Source organism: Ascidiella aspersa, chromosome 6 (genome assembly GCF_963924565.1).
Source record: "Ascidiella aspersa chromosome 6, kaAscAspe10.2, whole genome shotgun sequence".
NCBI classification, from domain to species: domain Eukaryota; kingdom Metazoa; phylum Chordata; class Ascidiacea; order Phlebobranchia; family Ascidiidae; genus Ascidiella; species Ascidiella aspersa.
Genome location: NC_139452.1, coordinates 18139913 through 18159134, shown reverse-complemented (window position 1 = coordinate 18159134; position 19222 = coordinate 18139913). Strand labels below are relative to the sequence as shown.

General features: G+C 35.5%; 1 protein-coding gene and 1 long non-coding RNA gene across 2 annotated transcripts; one reads left to right on the top strand and one right to left on the bottom strand.

Moving 5' to 3' along the window:
• Positions 1-7972: 7972 nt before the first annotated feature.
• Positions 7973-8702, bottom strand: LOC146140589 (uncharacterized). Its single transcript, XR_014501339.1, has 2 exons — positions 8546-8702; positions 7973-8405 (listed from the first exon to the last, which is right to left on the bottom strand). It is a non-coding gene; the product is annotated as an uncharacterized LOC146140589 (long non-coding RNA).
• Positions 8703-10686: 1984 nt separating this feature from the next.
• On the top strand, positions 10687-12349 carry LOC146140588 (uncharacterized). The gene is made up of 3 exons (XM_083392659.1): positions 10687-11089; positions 11533-11991; positions 12345-12349. The coding sequence occupies exons 1-3, from the start codon at positions 10687-10689 to the stop codon at positions 12347-12349; spliced, it is 867 nt and encodes a 288-aa protein (XP_083248785.1).
• Positions 12350-19222: the final 6873 nt, after the last annotated feature.

Here is a 19222-nt window from a genome sequence, read left to right as displayed (position 1 = left end):
TTCTATTTAGTGACACTTAGTTCAAACGTTTAGGCATTAGCAAATTTGTTATGACATTTAAAAACATATGTTTGAATTTATTTATGTTATTTGCGAAGATCTTACGAATAATCGGTAAATATTCTATTTAACCTGGGCAACGCCGGGTATTTCGTCTAGTAACCACTACGAAAACAGGGAAGGATCAAGGATATTTGTTTTGAGTTGGAGGCATTAGAATAACGTCACAAAGATACGTCACATTGTCCTTAGAAACACTTGTTGTTGTCAAAGGAACTTGTGCGCAAATATGAAGCTAAAATCCAGTTGGCGAAACGTTTACCTTCGTTTACCTAATGCATAAAAGATTAACACTTAATCATCTCCTTAAATCATTTACAGTTTAATGGCGGCACTAGCAATCACGTAAAAAGTTCGCACGAAACGCAAAAACGCATACATTACGTTAATCTTGCAGTATTGTGGACACAAAGAAAAGGTGACATATTACACCGTGGTCTCCAACCTGTGGGTCGCGACCATGGGCGCCCGCATGGAGGGGCAAGGGGGGGGGCACTTGCCCCCCTGGAATTTAAAAATGCGATAATTAGTATTATATGTAAGTGTAATATATATCACTTATGAAGGTTAAAAATATCATACATTATTATACATCGCCCCCAGTGGCGTATCCAGGGGGGCGGGAGTTATTACCCCCTCTTTTTGTAAGTGATATTATCGTTTTTTGTTTGTTTTTGTCATGGCTTAACAAACTGTTCGAAGCGGCGTGCTTTTTAAGAAATTGGGTCACGCGTCTTAATCTAATGCGAAACCAAAATCGAGCGCAAAACGCCGTTTTTTTTTGTCTTTTGTTTGGTCGACCGTAAACCCTGGATAATTTTTCTCTTTCGTTATTTGTTTAGGTTGACTAATTAGCAAGGGTGTATTCGACAACTGACAACGCTAATTCAAACCTTCTTTCTTTTTTCATCGCAAAAACGTCGAGTTAGGCGCAGTATTTTCCTCGCTGTTCGGTCTCTTCGCTAATATCCGATGTTGGAGTAACATCGACATTTGTTTAACAGAAGCAGATTCTTAAAAGGAGGTATAATGGTGACTGTCGTGCGCGTTTCAAAGTCTCCACTTTTATGTAATGATGGTTAACGCAAAATTATGCTCTTTAGGCATATTTTGAGACCACGTGCTAAGTGTGCAATGGACACAACTTATTTAACCGCAGCTTGTAATTTAGCGGACTGGGCACACAGCTCGGCGCAATTGTTGCGCTAAACGTGGTATGATAACACCCGGGAAAACCGATCTTCGTTTGATGAAAGGCGTGCTTGTAATTTAGCGCTAGTTCCGTTCATGGAACTTGAAAACTGCGCTGCTGATAGTCGAATTATGTATGATTCTTCCACAATTAATCACACATATTTCACGGTCTTGTTAACGACGCGCGTGTTCGCTTTTGCTGGACGTATTTGGCTGTTTCTGATTAGTTTTTTTATGACGTCTTGCAATCACCATTCTATGACGTCATTATTTATTAACGTCAGACGAAAAATAGGGAATTCCCTAAGTTAAAATTCATTACCCTCCTTTTTGCTTTTCTGGTTACGCCCCTGATTGCCCCCCCCTGGAAATTTTTTTGCGGGCGCCCCTGGTCGCGACCCCGAGTGGGGTCGCCTAAAATTTTTGTGAGGTCGGCATAACTCACCATATTCCCACTGTTTTTGTACGATTTATGTATTTTGTTTTGTTTTCGATGTCGTCACACTAATACACGTGAGAGTGAGTGAGTGCATAGGTGAGACAAGCTTTCGTTTCTTTAACATAAAATTGCTTTTTTTAGCTCTCAAGAGCTGCCAAATCAATGTGATGCAATCAACGTACCCAGTCTGTCTAATTATGTTATTGAAATACTCATTCCGTTTTCAACCACATGGCTTTGAGAAGCTGGATTCAGCGCAATGAGCAATGAGCATAATACTAATAACAATTCATCGTAATCGCTTGGAAGAAAAGCATGACACACGGTTATGGTTATACAAAGTGAAGACGCGTTAGCGACAGCTAGTTGATATACTGTGCAGTCGCAACCATCACACTAAATTTACTGCTGAAAAAGTAAAACGTTGGTGTTCGTTCGTTTGTTAAATTCATTTATATGTTAACCAAAACTTTCTAAAGAAAATCATTTTGGTTCACAAGTGTAGCCACAGTTCTCTGGAATTGTATATAATTTACGCATATTCGCTCATGTTACTTTGTTCCTGCAATAACTGAAATATTTTTATTCCTATCTCAGACAAATGGGGTCGCAATGTAAATTCTGATTTATTTTTATTCAAGTTGAGGTCGCTTGTTAAAAAGTTTAAATACCACTGTTATTACACGACGCTTTCATGCCGAAAACACTGTCATGTCTTAAAGTAAAACATACTAGAAAAAAGCGTTTGTTTGATTTAAAATTCGACTCATACTTCGTCATCCATACTACTAATGAATGTGTAATAACATTACTTTGAGTGTAATAACATTACTTTGAGGGAACGCGATAACACACCCGCGGGCCGTAGTTTGCCGACCGCTGATCTAGACCAACTTTTCGAAATACAATACAATATTGTACAGTATTCACTCGGCCCACAACTACATAATAAAACTAAACTATTAAAATGTAGCTCGCGGCCCACTGAAAAGGGCTCTGCGGCCCATATTTGGGCAGCGGCTCACAGTTTGCCGACCACTGAGTTAAATGGTTGGGATTTTCAATGTGACACGTGACGCAGCTGATCGTCGGAACGGTTCGCATGCAGTTCCAGGGTGGTATGAAGTTCGTTGACCTGGGACCCCCTGGGGACCTGGGACCCCGAAAAAGGTCTCAATTTGGTCAAGTCGATTAAGTCAACTTATGAATTCATTAAGGAGTCTTTAAGAAAAAAATCCTGTGATTGACGTGAAATTTGCACTTAGCGCAGGCTAATAAGAATGACCTCGTACAGAAACTAACGCTTACAAATACAAAACATTAAATTGTTATATTAATAACACATGATATCACTTCTGTTAATTTTCAAAAATTTAAGAATAAACTAAGGTAGCCTACCACATAGATAACAGAGTTGTCACATATAGATTATAATCCAACGTTTCTTCTTCGACAAAACATTTCTACAGGACATTCTCTTGCATTGCTCACACACAAACGTACATTGAAAGTTATGCTTCCTGCACGTACATTTTACGGTTGTTCATGTCGTTGTAAAATTACATCGTATCACCTTAAGGATACAATTGATGTTTTTTTATCTCCGGTCCTCTGAATTCAAGGTAAAATCTCGATCTTTCCACTTTTGAACCTGAAAGTACGTACTATGATATTTTATAACAGCGGATGTAGGGGTCAAACTTTGAGGTTCAACCCACTTTGTCGAATTGCTAGCTGTCTTCAAGTAGAATTTTGATAAATCCTTATGCTGTTAGTTGCTTACGTATTTGATACAAGTTAATAATAAAGAGTGTTAGTAAATTTTGCACATTTTGGCATTGATAGAATCCATGTAACTTTTTGTTTTTCCGTCATTCCACAGCACCTATAGTCGAGCCACCAGTTAATTTTACGCTTCTCATAACAACTTGTTATATAGCCTACCAGGGATGGCGAACCACTGACCCACCACAGATTTATAATGACCCACTTGTCTTTCTAGAAATACCGATTTGTTATCAATCATTTTCAGTAAATGATAAATGTAAAAAAAATTCTTCGTTATATAGCACTATACTGTTTCAATCCGGGCTGTCCAATCTGTTGGTCGTGCAAAAGTTTTTTAAGGGTGACGAGTATAGGCAGGCCTTCATTAACTGCACTTCAACAAATGCGTGCAGAAAAGCAGACAACTAAAAGCATTTTGTTTATTGCTGTAAAACGTAAAAGGTGGCGGAAAATTAAGAGCTGGCAGACTAAAAATTGTGAATATGTCGCAACACGTCAGCACATCAAATTAATTCTTTGTTTTATCGCCTTAATGTTGCGTCATGAAAGTTTTTGTTTAAATTCGATTGCCGATATCTCTTGCTAGAGTTTGCAACGAATGCCTTGTTACACCAATTTTTATGCGTCAAAGCTGTATGTGATGTTACGTATATCCGTTTAATGTGAGCGCTTTGTTTTGAAATTCGCCTTATTGTCAACAATCCATTATTTTTAGAATCGGACGCCAGTTACGTCGCAATGTAGATCGAAGCGCTTTTGTTCAAGCCATATTGGGACAAAAATATTATTTCCGTCTATAAGAGTCGAGAGAAAAAGGTTTAGACCACGCCTTGTTGTCACGTGATTTATTATTGAAAATCGTAAGAATATCTACGTCAATATTTCCTGTGCATTTTAGAAATATTTTCGCCTATAAGTATAGTCGCTCAATCGAATAAAAAAACAGTATCAACCAGTATCACCCAGTACTGCCTAGTGCAGAGGAGGCTTTTACAGCTGTTACTAAGACAGCAAAATTGACTGTTCATGTATCAGAACTAAAGGAAAGTATTGGACCTGAATGGCCTCATATTTGTAGAAGCCATTTTGTCATATTGTGTTTACACAGAGAATTTTTGTTTTAATCGATGTGTCGTAACGGAAAATTTTCAGTAAAAATCTATGGCCTAAATTCTTTGTAACCATATTCTAATGTTTACGTTACTCCTTGCAGCCAATGTGCAAACGATAAGCGGAAAGTTTTCGGTAAAATTCCGTTACGTAGATTTCTTGCAACCACATAATATTTGCAGCGAATTTGCAAAATTCAAATCGTTGACACCAATTTTTATGCGTCAAGTTATTTACATCCGTTTTTTTGTATATGTTTCAAAACACCGCGGTCTGAACATTAGTCGGTTTCCCCGGTTGTGTGATTTTAAACTGTTGACATTTTAACTGCAGACAGAGGCTGTTTCGCAATCGCATTTTGACGTAAAATTTGTATGTTTCGCGTCAGAAATAAGTGTGAAAAAGGTTTAAACCACGCCTTGTTATCACGTGATATTTTGTTAAGTATTATAAGAATTAATGACGTAAATCTTTTCTTTATCGCAGAAATTTTCTTAACTGATTCTCGTCTATAAATAGCGTGTTCAATCAATATAAAATGGCTTATATAGCTACTACTCAGACAGCAAACTCGGGTGCTTTTGTGACTGGACCAGATAGAGGCTACTCACCCGAACCGCAGCAAGCGGACAGAACAGGGTTTGTACGCCGAGAACCAGAGTTCTCGCCAATCAGTTCTGCAAGCTCAGATTCAAGCAGAAATTCTCCTGTCCAGAAGGTACGTAAACCCTTCGTTAATCTTGATAGACTTCAAGCATCTACTTCAGCAGCTGCTAATCATACAGCGAAAATACAATTGAGCAAGCCATCTCGAGGTCCAAGAACTCCACCTTTGATTAGACGAATTTCAGGATCCAGATCGCCCATAAGATCTAGATCACCATCAAGCAGAAGATCACAATCAAGCAGAAGATCACCACCAATAAGAAGATATCCATCGGAAAGAAGAAACAATTACAGAAGAAATAGCCACGAACGTTCCCCGGAATCCGAAGATTCTTACGAACTGTATCTCCCGCCAGCTCCAAGACCTTCGTGGCGAATCCACGTCCCGTTTAGTGCAGGCACATCAAGAGAGCAAATTGCTTCCGATCGGCTACTTGAAAATCAGGAATCTTGCCCTTTTGTCGATTCTTATTTCAAAGCTCGTGCAGTAACTACCCAACAAATCAGACTTCAAAACGGTTCTTTTGAGGCCATTATCAAGAGGACGGCCTTTGACCATTTTGCTATTCCTAGCATCAGAGAATTCCGGCATATCAGCAATATAGACAATCTTGGAATTGTGGCTGTGCATTCTCTGCAAGCCAACAACGAACCAGGAGACGTGTTCGTGTGGCGATCAAGTCATACTCCAACATCTATTGAAGGCAAGGTCTTAACAGAGACGTTCTTGGCATTAAGAATATTCCTTAGTGTTCCATTACGTCTTGTAACAAGTCTTGTTACTTCAAATACCCTGTAGCGTCACATTAGCGTCACATTGTAATTTTCACAAAGAATTCGTTTTTATCGCTGTTAAAATGTCGTCATGGAAAATTTCTAAAAAAAAACCCATTGCCGACAACCTAGCAAGATTTGCAAAATAACTTTTCTGACACAAATTTCCGGCCAGCGAGTAGGTCTGCGAGTTTTTACGCATATCCGTTTAGTGTTAACCATATGGTTTAAAGCGCCATTCAGTAAAAACATCAATATTTTTAGTATCAGATATGTGTTGGCCAGTTCCGTTGTATTGTTTATTGTTTATATGAAGTCAGGGCCTTTTGGAAACCGTATTTGGACCAAAATTATATTTCCGCGTATAAAACAAAGTCGAGAAAAACGACTTATAGCAACGCCCTTTTTTTTTTGTGATGTGATATGCTACGTGATAAGTTAAAATTATTTAGAACTTGATACCTCAAGACTCGACTGGAGTTTCTATGCTGCCACCTAATGACAAATACTTTATAATATAGGGTCTCAGTTAAGAGTTCTGCTAGGCGTCGCACCATGCATATAGGGGTTTCTCTTCTATATTTTAACAGGTTGACATGACCATCGTACTATTTTAACTCCACTAAATCGAAATTAAAACAAATTGTTATTGCATTTCAATGGGATGGTTTCTACCACTAGAGGCGTTGCGTGAGTCAGATAAACAGTTGCGAGCGCCTATCTTTTACAATGGGTTCTGGGAAGAAGTAACTGCCTGGATCTCGGCGAAACTTCTTATTGATTTACGCCCTGACCCTGTTCATATGTTGTTTGGTGTTGTGGCGGATCAATCTGAAACCCTTTTGAATTGTTTGTTGTTGTGTGCGCGTTTCGTAATTTGCCGCTGTAAGTACGCCGAATCCGTGCCGAATTTCAATATGTTCCTAAATATGGTTAAATCTGTTCAGAAGTCGGAACATCTTATCGCCATTCGGAATTGTAAAATTAACGACTTTCTTTGCAAGTGGCAAGGGCTATTTTAACGCTCACTTCATTTTACTCCGAATCCCCAACTGTATTTTAATGCCTTCCTGCTAATTCGTCGCTTTCTGACATGTGTTTTATCTCGCCTCTTTTTTTTCTTTCGCACTCGCTTTATTGTGTCGCTATATAATAATAAAACTTGTCAAAAAAAAAAAAATATATATCTTTTACAATGGTTATCCCTGGTTTTCAATTACGTATTTTCGCGCTTTGTTTTCGTAGAATCTATTGTGAAGCTAATCATTCGTTTTAAGTTAACTTTAATTAATATCTATAATCACTTTTTATTCGCAATTTCTTCAAATACTGGTAGCGAGAAGTTGTTAAACATGTACTGTTACAACGTTAATTTTGTACTTAAAATAGGGTTTCGGTTAATACCAGGAAGCATTTGCGTCAACTTTAAATTATAAATAAAATGTAATTAGAATACTTAAGGTCAGCTAGTTCCAAACAAAGCATTTTTATGAGGGAATATTGTAGTTTTTTGTGGTACTGCTGTTTTTTAACCTATAACTTTGCATTTTGCAAGTTGTTTCATTCTCACTTTTTAACAGACAGTTTTAATTCAAAAATATATCTTCTGTATAGTATTCTAAAGGACATTGTATTGCTCGTGCATTAACTTTAACACCTTTTAATACAAGATACCTCACATCTTAGGAAAATATTCGAGTGATCCACATCCTTTTAAAAACAACTAACTATTTATACTGTTATGAAATAGGTGTAATTTTGTAAATGTTATCTTATTATAACCTTTCTTACAAGTGACCCCATGTGGTTTTACAAAAGTTGAATCAATATAGCCTGAAGCCCTAGAGCAGACAATATCATGCAAGCTTGTGCATTTGGCTGAAAAACCAGGCACTTGCTGAATTCCAAAGAATATTTTGGCTATAGAACTGAAATCTTACATCTTGACAAAGAAACTGTATATTTGTGGAAGAACGCCAGGACAATGAAAAAAGTTTGTCAGTTTCCAATGTTACAAACAAGTCACAACTACAATGAATCTTATCATTCTTCAAATAGTAGTCAAATCTCTAGAATAATATTGTACTGATTTTAATATGAAATTTAGTAGAATGTTTTTTACTTCTGGTTTTGCAAGCATCAATTTAATTCGCAGCGTTTAGATCAACTGTAAAATTTTGTTTCATTTTGTATCATACAAAAAATAAATGCATATTATGAAGTTTAATAAAACAAGCAAAACTGTTGACTTTTTGTTAGGTGTGAACTGTAGTATATGACATCAAGAACATGATTAAAAGTGTTTTTTTAATGCAGGCTTGTTTCTCATCTCGTAGAAATTATATTTCCAGATTTGTCTGTTTTGATTCCAAACCTATAAAAAAGGTATAAATAATTTTTAAAAGATAATGATTATTATTTATTTCAACTAAATCAAACACTGTTAAAGAATCCCATAACTTACAACAAACTAATTTAATCAGCGAGCACTAGAGGTAGAAAATAAACTTTTACCTGTTAGATCACTTGGAAAGCAGCATCTGCTTAAATTGTATTCCAGTACCAGTTTCTTTAGTTCCATAAATTGTTAACCCAGGGAGAGAATGCATAGCAGGTTTAATATTACCAAACAAGTATTTTCTAGAAGTTTACACAAAATTCTCACTAACTTCAGAAAATTATAAACAACATTATTAGCAAAAATTGACCAATATATCTAACTTTATTATGGTAAACCCTTTCACTTGGTAAATGCATGTTAGTTTAATGCACTTTCTGGATCAATAACTAGAAGCTTACCCCAAAACATACCACAGCCACCTTGCCAAACAAATTCTCGTGAAAGATTTTCCGAGTGTGACAACAAGCTAAAATCGTGAACTAACTTAAATAACAATCCAGTCTTTGATTCGGGGAATGGAAAAGGCGTAAATTACAACAACTTATTGCCAGGACAGTTTGATGACTGGAAAAAGCAATATTCACATACTTGTCTTTGCGATAAAAATAAAAAGATGGTCTGATAGTGACTACAGGGATAAACTTATCAGTTAAACCGGTCAAAATGTCGCAAACGGCCCTAATGACTGAATTATCGACCAAATAGTGCTAGTCTCAGAACCAAGAGCTAGCCAACCTACAAAATCTCGCCCTATCTCATCCTACAATTTCAAAGGCAAAATAAACATATTTATTCAGCACCTAGAAAAAAAATATTTCACAACCACACTAATACAGGTCTATATTTTAGGAATATCAAAAAAAAAAATTTAAATTTAAAAAAATATTAATATTGAATATTAATATTCGCCGAATATTAAAATATAAAAACATTTGCCAACCGTTTAACCAACAAATTGAGGTAGATCTTGAACACACCTTTCCAACGATACTACACATGATACCACTGATATGGGGGATAAGGGTTTAAATCGACGATAACCGATATTTATATTCATAAATAACCATGCGATATAATCGCCATTTTTGCTCCCAGTAGCATCCCCTCAAAATGAAGAGAAATTTTCACTTGCCAACCGTTTAACCAACAAATTGGGGTAGACCTTGATCACACCTTTCCAACGATGTTACACATGATGCCACTGATATGGGGGATAAGGATTTGAATCGACGATAACCGATATTTATATTCATAATTAACCATGCGATATAATCGCCATTTTTGCTCCCAGGAGCATTCCCTTAAAATGAAGTGAAATTTTCACTTGCCAACCGTTTACCCAACAAATTGGGGTAGACCTTGATCACACCTTTCCAACGACGCTACACACGATGCCACTGATATGGGGGATAAGGGTTTAAATCGACGATAACCGATATTCGTATTCATAACCGATCGCGATAATCGTAAAACGCCTGTAGCTCACACAGTTCGCATTGGAACTGGGCGAAATTTCAGCACGGCGTTTAAGTCTAGCGTACCTGACCAATGAAAAAAGAAAATTCGAAAAATTTTTTAGTTGAGAAAATTTCATTTTTACAATTGAATATGAGCAATATCACAATTTTTGCTACCAGTAGCATCCCCTTAAAATGAAGTGAAATTTTCACTTGCCAACCGTTTAACCAACAAATTGGGGTAGACCTTGATCACACCTTTCCAACGACGCTACACACGATGCCACTGATATGGGGGATAAGGGTTTAAATCGACGATAACCAATATTCGTATTCATAACCGATCGCGATAATCGTAAAACGCCTGTAACTCGCACAGTTCTAAATGACTTCTCACATATAGTATCAAAGAAAAAATGGCTTTGTTCTAACCACGTTCTAGTACTTCAGGTTTAATATATCCACTAGATCGCAATTTTCAGTAAACATCTGTTTTGACAAGTCAAACGCGACAAGGTCTCACATATATGAGCAGGCCTACGACTTATTTCGGCCATGTCATAAAATTTAGCAAAGGTCAAAATATTTTCTGAAATTGTAATTTTCGTTTTGGACTTTGCTATACATCCAAAACAGTGCTGTACATCCCAACAAAGGAAATGTATGTTTATATTTTAATTATTCAATATCCTAAATGTATTTCATTGTTTAAGAATGGTATTTTAGCCTAGGTACATACCAAAAAGTCCACGTTACCAGGGACTATTCGGTTTTATTCTAGCATTCCAAGTAGCCTTATGCTTTGGTCGTTGGATACTTTACGCATTTTTCACGAAAGAACTAAAACGGATATTATGTACATAGACGCCACAGGGGGAGTCATTAAAGCTTCAGAGAATAAGGCGCAGTATTACGCGTATGAAATATCAGTGCGTCACCCGACCAAGGGAAAAGCCCCTTTGGCTGTTGCGACTTATGTGACCAACAGTCATAACATCGTTTCAATTTCCAACTTTTTAAAAATGTTTTATTCGGACGAAAATAAATTAGTCGGAAAAACCGTTGTGCGCCAAATTATTTGCGATGGAAGCATGGCAATTATTCGGTCGCTATTGTCAGTGTACATGAGCGAAGATTTGGAAGCCTATTTAGATCGATGTTTTAGTTTAGTAACAGGAAAATCAACTCAAAGAACTTTCAGCAAACCGTTTCTTCATTTATGTGGCAGCCACACTATGAAGAATATGAAAAGCCTTTGTGGACTTTAATGGGTTTGTTAATGTGTGCGGGATCTTTTGAAGAAATTAACAACATTTTATATCATATGGTTATCATATTTACTTCGAAAAATGACACTCAAGTAAAAATAAGCTGGAAATGGTTGAAAGCACAAATTGAGCGAAATCAGCGTATTTCAAAACAATTTGTTCTTTCTGAAAGTGATTCGGGAGAGAGCGAACATGAACTTGACAAAATTGCTATCGCGTCAACCAACCCATTTGTTAAGTACTTTGATAACGCTATTAGTAGAGCAAGACAGGCTGTCCAAATGCAAAAGGCATGCGGACAAAATGAATTTTATTGTCCTGAATTTTTTGTAAAATTTACGAGCAATTGTTTGCCGAAAATTGCGCTGTGGACAGGGCTGTTGCTAGGCGATTTGGGTCGGCACGGAAAGAACGAGTCGTACATACGCGCGTCGGAATTTTTCGATAAGTTAACTAAAAGTGAGGAGCAAAATTTAACGAAAGATAACAGGACGCAAGGCGTTATGGAAAAGAGTCAGCAGGAATTAAAGCGAACGCGGTGTTTTGGAAAGCGGTTTTGTAATGTCGCTGAGTTCGCAAAAGTGTACGACGACCAGAATAATGCATTAGTTCGTGAATTTAGAGATAACATTCGGTTGGCGCAAAAATCTAGGCGTAAGAGGGCAGTTGTCCAGCCACAGGAGGAGGAAAGCTGGGCAAAAAAACCCAGAACCACAGGGCCAGATAGGACGGTTGGAAAATATCTTCAAGCTCCTTTAAAGGACTTGAGAAACTCTAGTCCGAAAAAGCGCGGAAAAGTGCCGAGCAACAAAACTAAGGACCACGATTGTAAAGGTAAATTTAATACAGATTTACGACAGTTGTTATAGTCAATACAGTTCGGACGATTTGTTTAAGTTGTTAAAACTTGTCTACTTCAAACAACACAAAAACATCGAGTTTGAATTTCCCAGGGTGTGCAAGCAGAAGGGCAATTCCAATTGCGGTCCTTTAGCAATAGCTTTTGCAGTTGCGTTATCGTTAGAAGTCAAACCAGATCGCGTAAAGTTTAATGAGGTAACTTTGCGCCGAGAAATTGAGAAAATGATTTTGAATCGAGTTGTTGCGCCACTTTTTACCGATAAGAAGAGGCAAGGCTTACAACAAAAGCCTTTAACAATACAGACGAGTATTTATTGTAATTGCAGATTAGCAGATAATAGATCGCTTTTCTCAATAGAGTGCAGTAAATGTAACGAATGGTTTCACAAAGAATGTGTTCAAACAAATATTCCCAAACAAGCAATTGAAAATAATGATGAATTATGGTTTTGTAATCAATGTTAAAGAAAAATATATTCTTGAGGTACAAGACGCAAATTCATTTAAAAAAAGGTTTTGACCTAACCAAAAAAATAACCCAAATTTAAAAGTATATTAGCTTATTACTGTTATAATCCGGAAATAAGCTTAATGTACCTTTTACATTTGTGGAAACTATCTTCAGTAGGAAAATCCAGTTAAAGCAATTCTTGAATGCTCGTAGCGACCAAATGTACCCCCCAAACTTTAATTTTTTTTTGTTTTTAAGCACAAATGGGCTACGGAAAACCTATTTCGCTGAAAATATCTGAATGACCAGAGTGGGAGACTATGCTTATCTCGTTAAGAATACTTTCTAGCAGTTGTATGTGAAATTTTAGGAAATTTTAATGTGCGGATAGTTTTTAAAAATTCGACCAAATGTACCCCCCAAACTCTCCTTTTTTGGTTTTCAAGCACAAATGGGCTACGGAAAACCTATTTCGCTGAAAATATCTGAATGACCAGAGTGGGAGACTATGCTTATCTTGTTAAAGATACTTTCTAGTAGTTGTATGAAAATTTTTAGGAAATTTTAATGTGCGGTTAGTTTTTAAAAATTCGACCAAATGTACCCCCCAAACTTTAATTTTTTTTTGTTTTCAAACACAAATGGGCTACGGAAAACCTATTTCGCTGAAAATATCTGAATGACCAGAGTGGGAGACTATGCTTATCTTGTTAAGGATACTTTCTAGTAGTTGTATGTAATTTTTTAGGAAATTTTAATGTGCGGATAGTTTTTAAAAATTCGACTCAAATGTACCCCCCAAACTTTAATTTTTTTTGTTTTTAAGCACAAATGGGCTACGGAAAACCTATTTCGCTGAAAATATCTGAATGACCAGAGTGGGAGACTATGCTTATCTTGTTAAGAATACTTTCTAGTAGTTGTATGTAAATTTTTAGGAAATTTTAATGTGCGGATAGTTTTTAAAAATTCGACCAAATGTACCTCCCAAACTCTCCTTTTTTGGTTTTTAAGCACAAATCGGCTACGGAAAACCTATTTCGCTGAAAATATCTGAATGACCAGAGTGGGAGACTATGCTTATCTCGTTAAGAATACTTTCTAGCAGTTGTATGTGAAATTTTAGGAAATTTTAATGAGCGGATATTTTTTAAAAATTCGACCAAATGTACCCCCCAAACTCTCCTTTTTTGGTTTTCAAGCACAAATGGGCTACGGAAAACCTATTTCGCTGAAAATATCTGAATGACCAGAGTGGGAGACTATGCTTATCTTGTTAAAGATACTTTCTAGTAGTTGTATGAAAATTTTTAGGAAATTTTAATGTGCGGTTAGTTTTTAAAAATTCGACCAAATGTACCCCCCAAACTTTAATTTTTTTTTGTTTTCAAACACAAATGGGCTACGGAAAACCTATTTCGCTGAAAATATCTGAATGACCAGAGTGGGAGACTATGCTTATCTTGTTAAGGATACTTTCTAGTAGTTGTATGTAATTTTTTAGGAAATTTTAATGTGCGGATAGTTTTTAAAAATTCGACTCAAATGTACCCCCCAAACTTTAATTTTTTTTGTTTTTAAGCACAAATGGGCTACGGAAAACCTATTTCGCTGAAAATATCTGAATGACCAGAGTGGGAGACTATGCTTATCTTGTTAAGAATACTTTCTAGTAGTTGTATGTAAATTTTTAGGAAATTTTAATGTGCGGATAGTTTTTAAAAATTCGACCAAATGTACCTCCCAAACTCTCCTTTTTTGGTTTTTAAGCACAAATCGGCTACGGAAAACCTATTTCGCTGAAAATATCTGAATGACCAGAGTGGGAGACTATGCTTATCTTGTTAAGGATACTTTCTAGTAGTTGTATGTAAATTTTTAGGAAATTTTAATGTGCGGTTAGTTTTTAAAAATTCGACCAAATGTACCCCCCAAACTCTCCTTTTTTGGTTTTTAAGCACAAATGGGCTACGGAAAACCTATTTCGTTGAAAATATCTGAATGACCAGAGTCCCAGCTAAAATTTGACGTCGCAGCGACGTAGATTTTTGGTTTAAGTTTGGTCGATAAGACGTTGCAACCAACGTTATTTCTACGTAAAAGCGTCGACACTTTACGACCTAGATGCGACGTTGTGCAACTACGTTATTTATACGTTTATCATAAACGTTATTTTTACGTAGAAGTGTCTACTCCAGACGACGTAGATTAGACGTTGCAAATTACGATGTTCAGCGACGTTATTTATACGTTTATCATGAACGTTATTTTCACGTAAAAGCGTCGACACCAAACGATGTAGATGCGACGTTGTGCAACTACGTTATTTAGACGTTTATCATGAACGTTATTTTCACGTAAAAGCGTCGACACTTTACGACCTAGATGCGACGTTGTGCAACTACGTTATTTATACGTTCATCATGAACGTTGTTTTTACGTAGAAGTGTCTATTCCAGGCAACGTAGATTAGACGTTGCAAATTACGATGTTCACAGACGTTATTTTTACGTAAAAATGATCCGGACAAAGTTCATGCGACGTTGGAAACTACGTTGTAAAACTAGGTTATTGAAAACGTTCACATTGTTATGTTTGCGTAATAGTTTGGACTCCGTGCCCTACAAATTACGTTTGTAACTACGGTATAATGCGCAAAAAAGAAACATAATAAAGATTTTTTTGAACTTTTAAAACACTTATACTTGTTGTGACATATCTGATTGTAATTATTTACACTTGCAAATTCTTACTAAATCTTCTAAATAATTACCATCCAGGAAAATATAGAAATAATATAGTATTGAAGTAAAACAAACACGGCAGTATAAAAATGTTGACAATAAAGAAGTGTAAAAAAGACAAGAAAACTGAGAAAATTGGTCAGTGGACCTGCAAAACACACGAATTTTATAGTGTTACTTAAATTGCTCTATTACACTAACACAGTCTAAAAGACAAAATTTAAAAAGTGTTGCATTTCACAGACTATGTGTAAAACAATGCACATTAAAACAGGAAAGTAACGTTAACAACAACAACGTATTGAAAAAATAAGAACAATGCAAATCCAGCGGTGTAAAACGAAAATCCAGCAGTTTAATCCGAATCTGAATGCGTGTGTGATACATCGAGAGAGCTGTTGGCAAATAATATAAAAATTAGGGAATAGGGAAGTGACTGCTAGGGCTATAGGGTCGAACAGGGGAATATATACCTTATAAAAATGGCTCATTTGTTTGTCAAGCTAAGGAAAACCCCATCCAACTTTCATCTGTTTAAGCTGCATTAACTGGGAAATGTGATTAATGACTACAAACATAACTTTTAACTTCATTTACCTTATGAAACCAAATTGAAATGAGCAAAGCCAAAAAAACTAATTGCAATGATGCACGCTTCTACATGGTACAATAAATGCCCAACTGGTTGCCTTAAACAAAAAATTTAAAATAACCTGATAGTTATTTCATGTTTTTGATTTTTTTATTATGTCAGCAAAGTGTTTTGTGATTAATTGTTCTCACTATTGGTAATATTATGATCCAGACGTTTGGAATCCTAACACACTTCAACCATGTGCCATTTATTAATTTAGCCAAGTACAAAAATTTTATATCACTGTTAATGTATTTTCTTGTGCAACCTGAATTTGTTTGGTAAAATTTAGTATCAAGAATTTTTATCTCATTTTTTTGCCAATAATAACATTTAATAATGAATATTAGTATTTTTTACATTTTTTAAACTTTGTTTTTATATTAAAAAAATATAGACCATTCTTAGTACAAGTCTATGGTATAATTTTTTCCCAATAATTCTGTCATATTATGTTTATTTTGCCTTTACTTATTGTGTGATAGCGTTTTGTGCTGTGTAGCTTCTGGTCCACAGAATGCAGACTGGTCAGAAATATATAAAATTAAAATTTTGGTGACATTGTATAACTATCACTGGTAGGTTTTGAAAAAAATTGCTGCCCAAATAAAGAAATTTAAACGCAGCCAGGATACATTTTAAAGTCTTTGTTGTTAGCATCTAGGGCAATTGCAAGCATAAAACAAAACAGTAAGAGTCAAATAAATATAATAATTAACAAAAATCTGGAAAATATTAATCACTAATTTACCTGTAAATATTGATGAGCAGCCAAGTTCATGAGGAATATCTTTAACGTGTACCCTTCTTCAAATCCCACCTTGAACTTTTAATCAAGCCTTTAGTCGAGATCTTCAGAAATGAATTTTCAAGTGTTCATTTGGGGTTTTATGCACACCCAAGGTATTTACGCTGGCATGATACAAAGATCAAGATTTGCATTAAAATTGTCTAAAAAATTTGGGTGTTCACTCGCGTAGAATGCAATTGCCCACAGAGGTAATAGAGCTTGTTTTTCTATATTAGATGAAAATTAGTGGAGGCTTTAAAGTCATTTATTCAGTAAATTATTTTTTTTCCTACTTAAAATAAAAGTTATAAATAAAACTACAAATACAGCTTAGACTATTTAACCTGAAAATATATTTGATAACAAAGCCTAATCTTTTTATGTAACCCCAATCTTCATGGTTTAAGGAAAACAACCTAAATATCTAACGAGCACTCTAGCGCTGAGCTGCCAAAACTTATTTTGAATTCCAATGTCCTGACTGATAGCAAATGTTCAAACTGGACTGTGTGATGTCATCCGCATATTGGCCAATCACTGGCCAATCACGAGTTTACGCGCCGTTCGAAAACCGCGAAAAAAAGCAGCAGGGAGCGACATTCTTGTCTATCCAGGAAACTGCGTCTATAGCGGTCGCTGCGCTAAGTACTTTTTATGCGATTTGTTTCATCTAAAGACAATGTTACCCTTACTAAAATGCTATCTTAAATTAAGTCACATTTCTATTTTATGTAAGCATAACTAAGTATACTTCTTTACATTTTCTAAAAAAGTTAATCAAAACACATTACAGAAAAAAACAAATATTTTTTATATAGGCTACATAATCCCGACGCATTCCTTAAAAGAGAGCATTTCTATTTAACGAAAATTAAAACTTGGAAAGTTAGTTTTGACGTCGGTAAACAACGTTTTTTATACGACACGTATGACATTTTGATTCGATTGTACTTCAGCTCAGTCGAAAAATCTGTGTATGACACGCAAATTCGTCTAAAATCAGTTACCTTTAACGTAAGTAGGCTAATTGATGTTGTTTCTACCTCACGTTTAACGTTTTAATAGGGTTCCTTTGACATTTGTATCAACGCTAAACAATATTAATGAAATGTTTTAATTTATGTATAAAATAGTCTAAAACAAGTTGACCTCGATGTCAGGTATATACCCTTCTTCAGCGACAGTTATCATTGCTTTTTGCATATACGCCACGTATGACGTTTTGAATTGGTTATATTGAAGATTGTAATAACGTTGAAAAATAACGTTATATTAACGTTAAAAATGACGTATAAAATAGTCTAATTCTAAACACAAGTAAGCTTCGATGTCAGTATTTACCGTAGTTTTTATGTCACGTGAAGTTCTAATTAGATTGCATTGTTGTTAGTTACAAACCAAAAAATAACGTTGTTAAAACGCTTAAAATCACGTCCAAAATGCTGTCAAAGAAGTTAGCTTTGACCTTAGAATTCAACGTCATTTATACTTCACGCGTGACGTTGTCAGTTAGTTGGATCTTATAGTTTGTCGCAACGTCAAGAAATAGCGTTATTAAAACGTTTAAAATTACATCCAAAACGGTCTTAAATAAGTTAGCTTTGACGTCAGAAATCACCGTTGATTGTACGTCACGTATGATTTCCTAAATTGGGTCCATTGTGGTTTCTCACGACAACGTATGAAATGAAATCAAGTTTACTTTGACGTGAGTAAATAACGTTGCATGTACGTCACCTATGACGTTCTAAATTGGTTACATTAAGGTTTGTAATAAGGTTGAGAAATGACGTTATTAAAACGTTAGAAATGATGTATAAAATAATCATAAAAAAATTATCCTTGTTACAAAAGGTAACGTTGTTGTTACGTCACGTTTTACGTTTTAATTATATAACAATGTAGTTAGTCAAAACGGTAAAATGACGTTATTATAAGCTTAAAATGGCGTCCTGGTCTCCAAGAAATTAGCTTTGATGTCAGAATTTAATGTTGATTGTACGTCACGTATCACGTTGTAAATTAGTTACATCAATGGTGGTCACAAAGTTTAAAAATAATGTTAGCAAAACGTTCGCTCTCACGTACAAAATAGCCTAAAAAAAGTTATTAGCCTCGAAGAAAGTAATTAACCTTGTTCGTACGTCACCTTTGACGTTATAATCAGGTTACATTGTGGTGCGCCACAATTTTTTTAAAGAATACCATTGTAAAAACGTTTAAACGACGTCAAAAGTGGCTGAAAAGACGTTAGTTTTGACGTCAGTAAGCAACGTTTTTTGTACGTGATTTATGACGTTTTAAAATAAGTTGCATTTGGTTTGTTTCAACGTTACGAAAGAACGTTAATCAAACGTTTGAAGTTACGTTAAAATTTGTCTATAACAAGTTAATTGTGACGTCAGAAATGAACGTGAATTCTACGTCACGTATGACGTTCTAAGCTGGTTGCGTTATAGTTTTACACAGCGTTAATTAAACGTGTAAAAGACGTCTAAACCGGTCTAAAAATGTTAGATTTTACGTCAGTAATAAACGTTATTTTTATGTCACCTATATGACGTTGTAAATTTGTTTCATTGTGG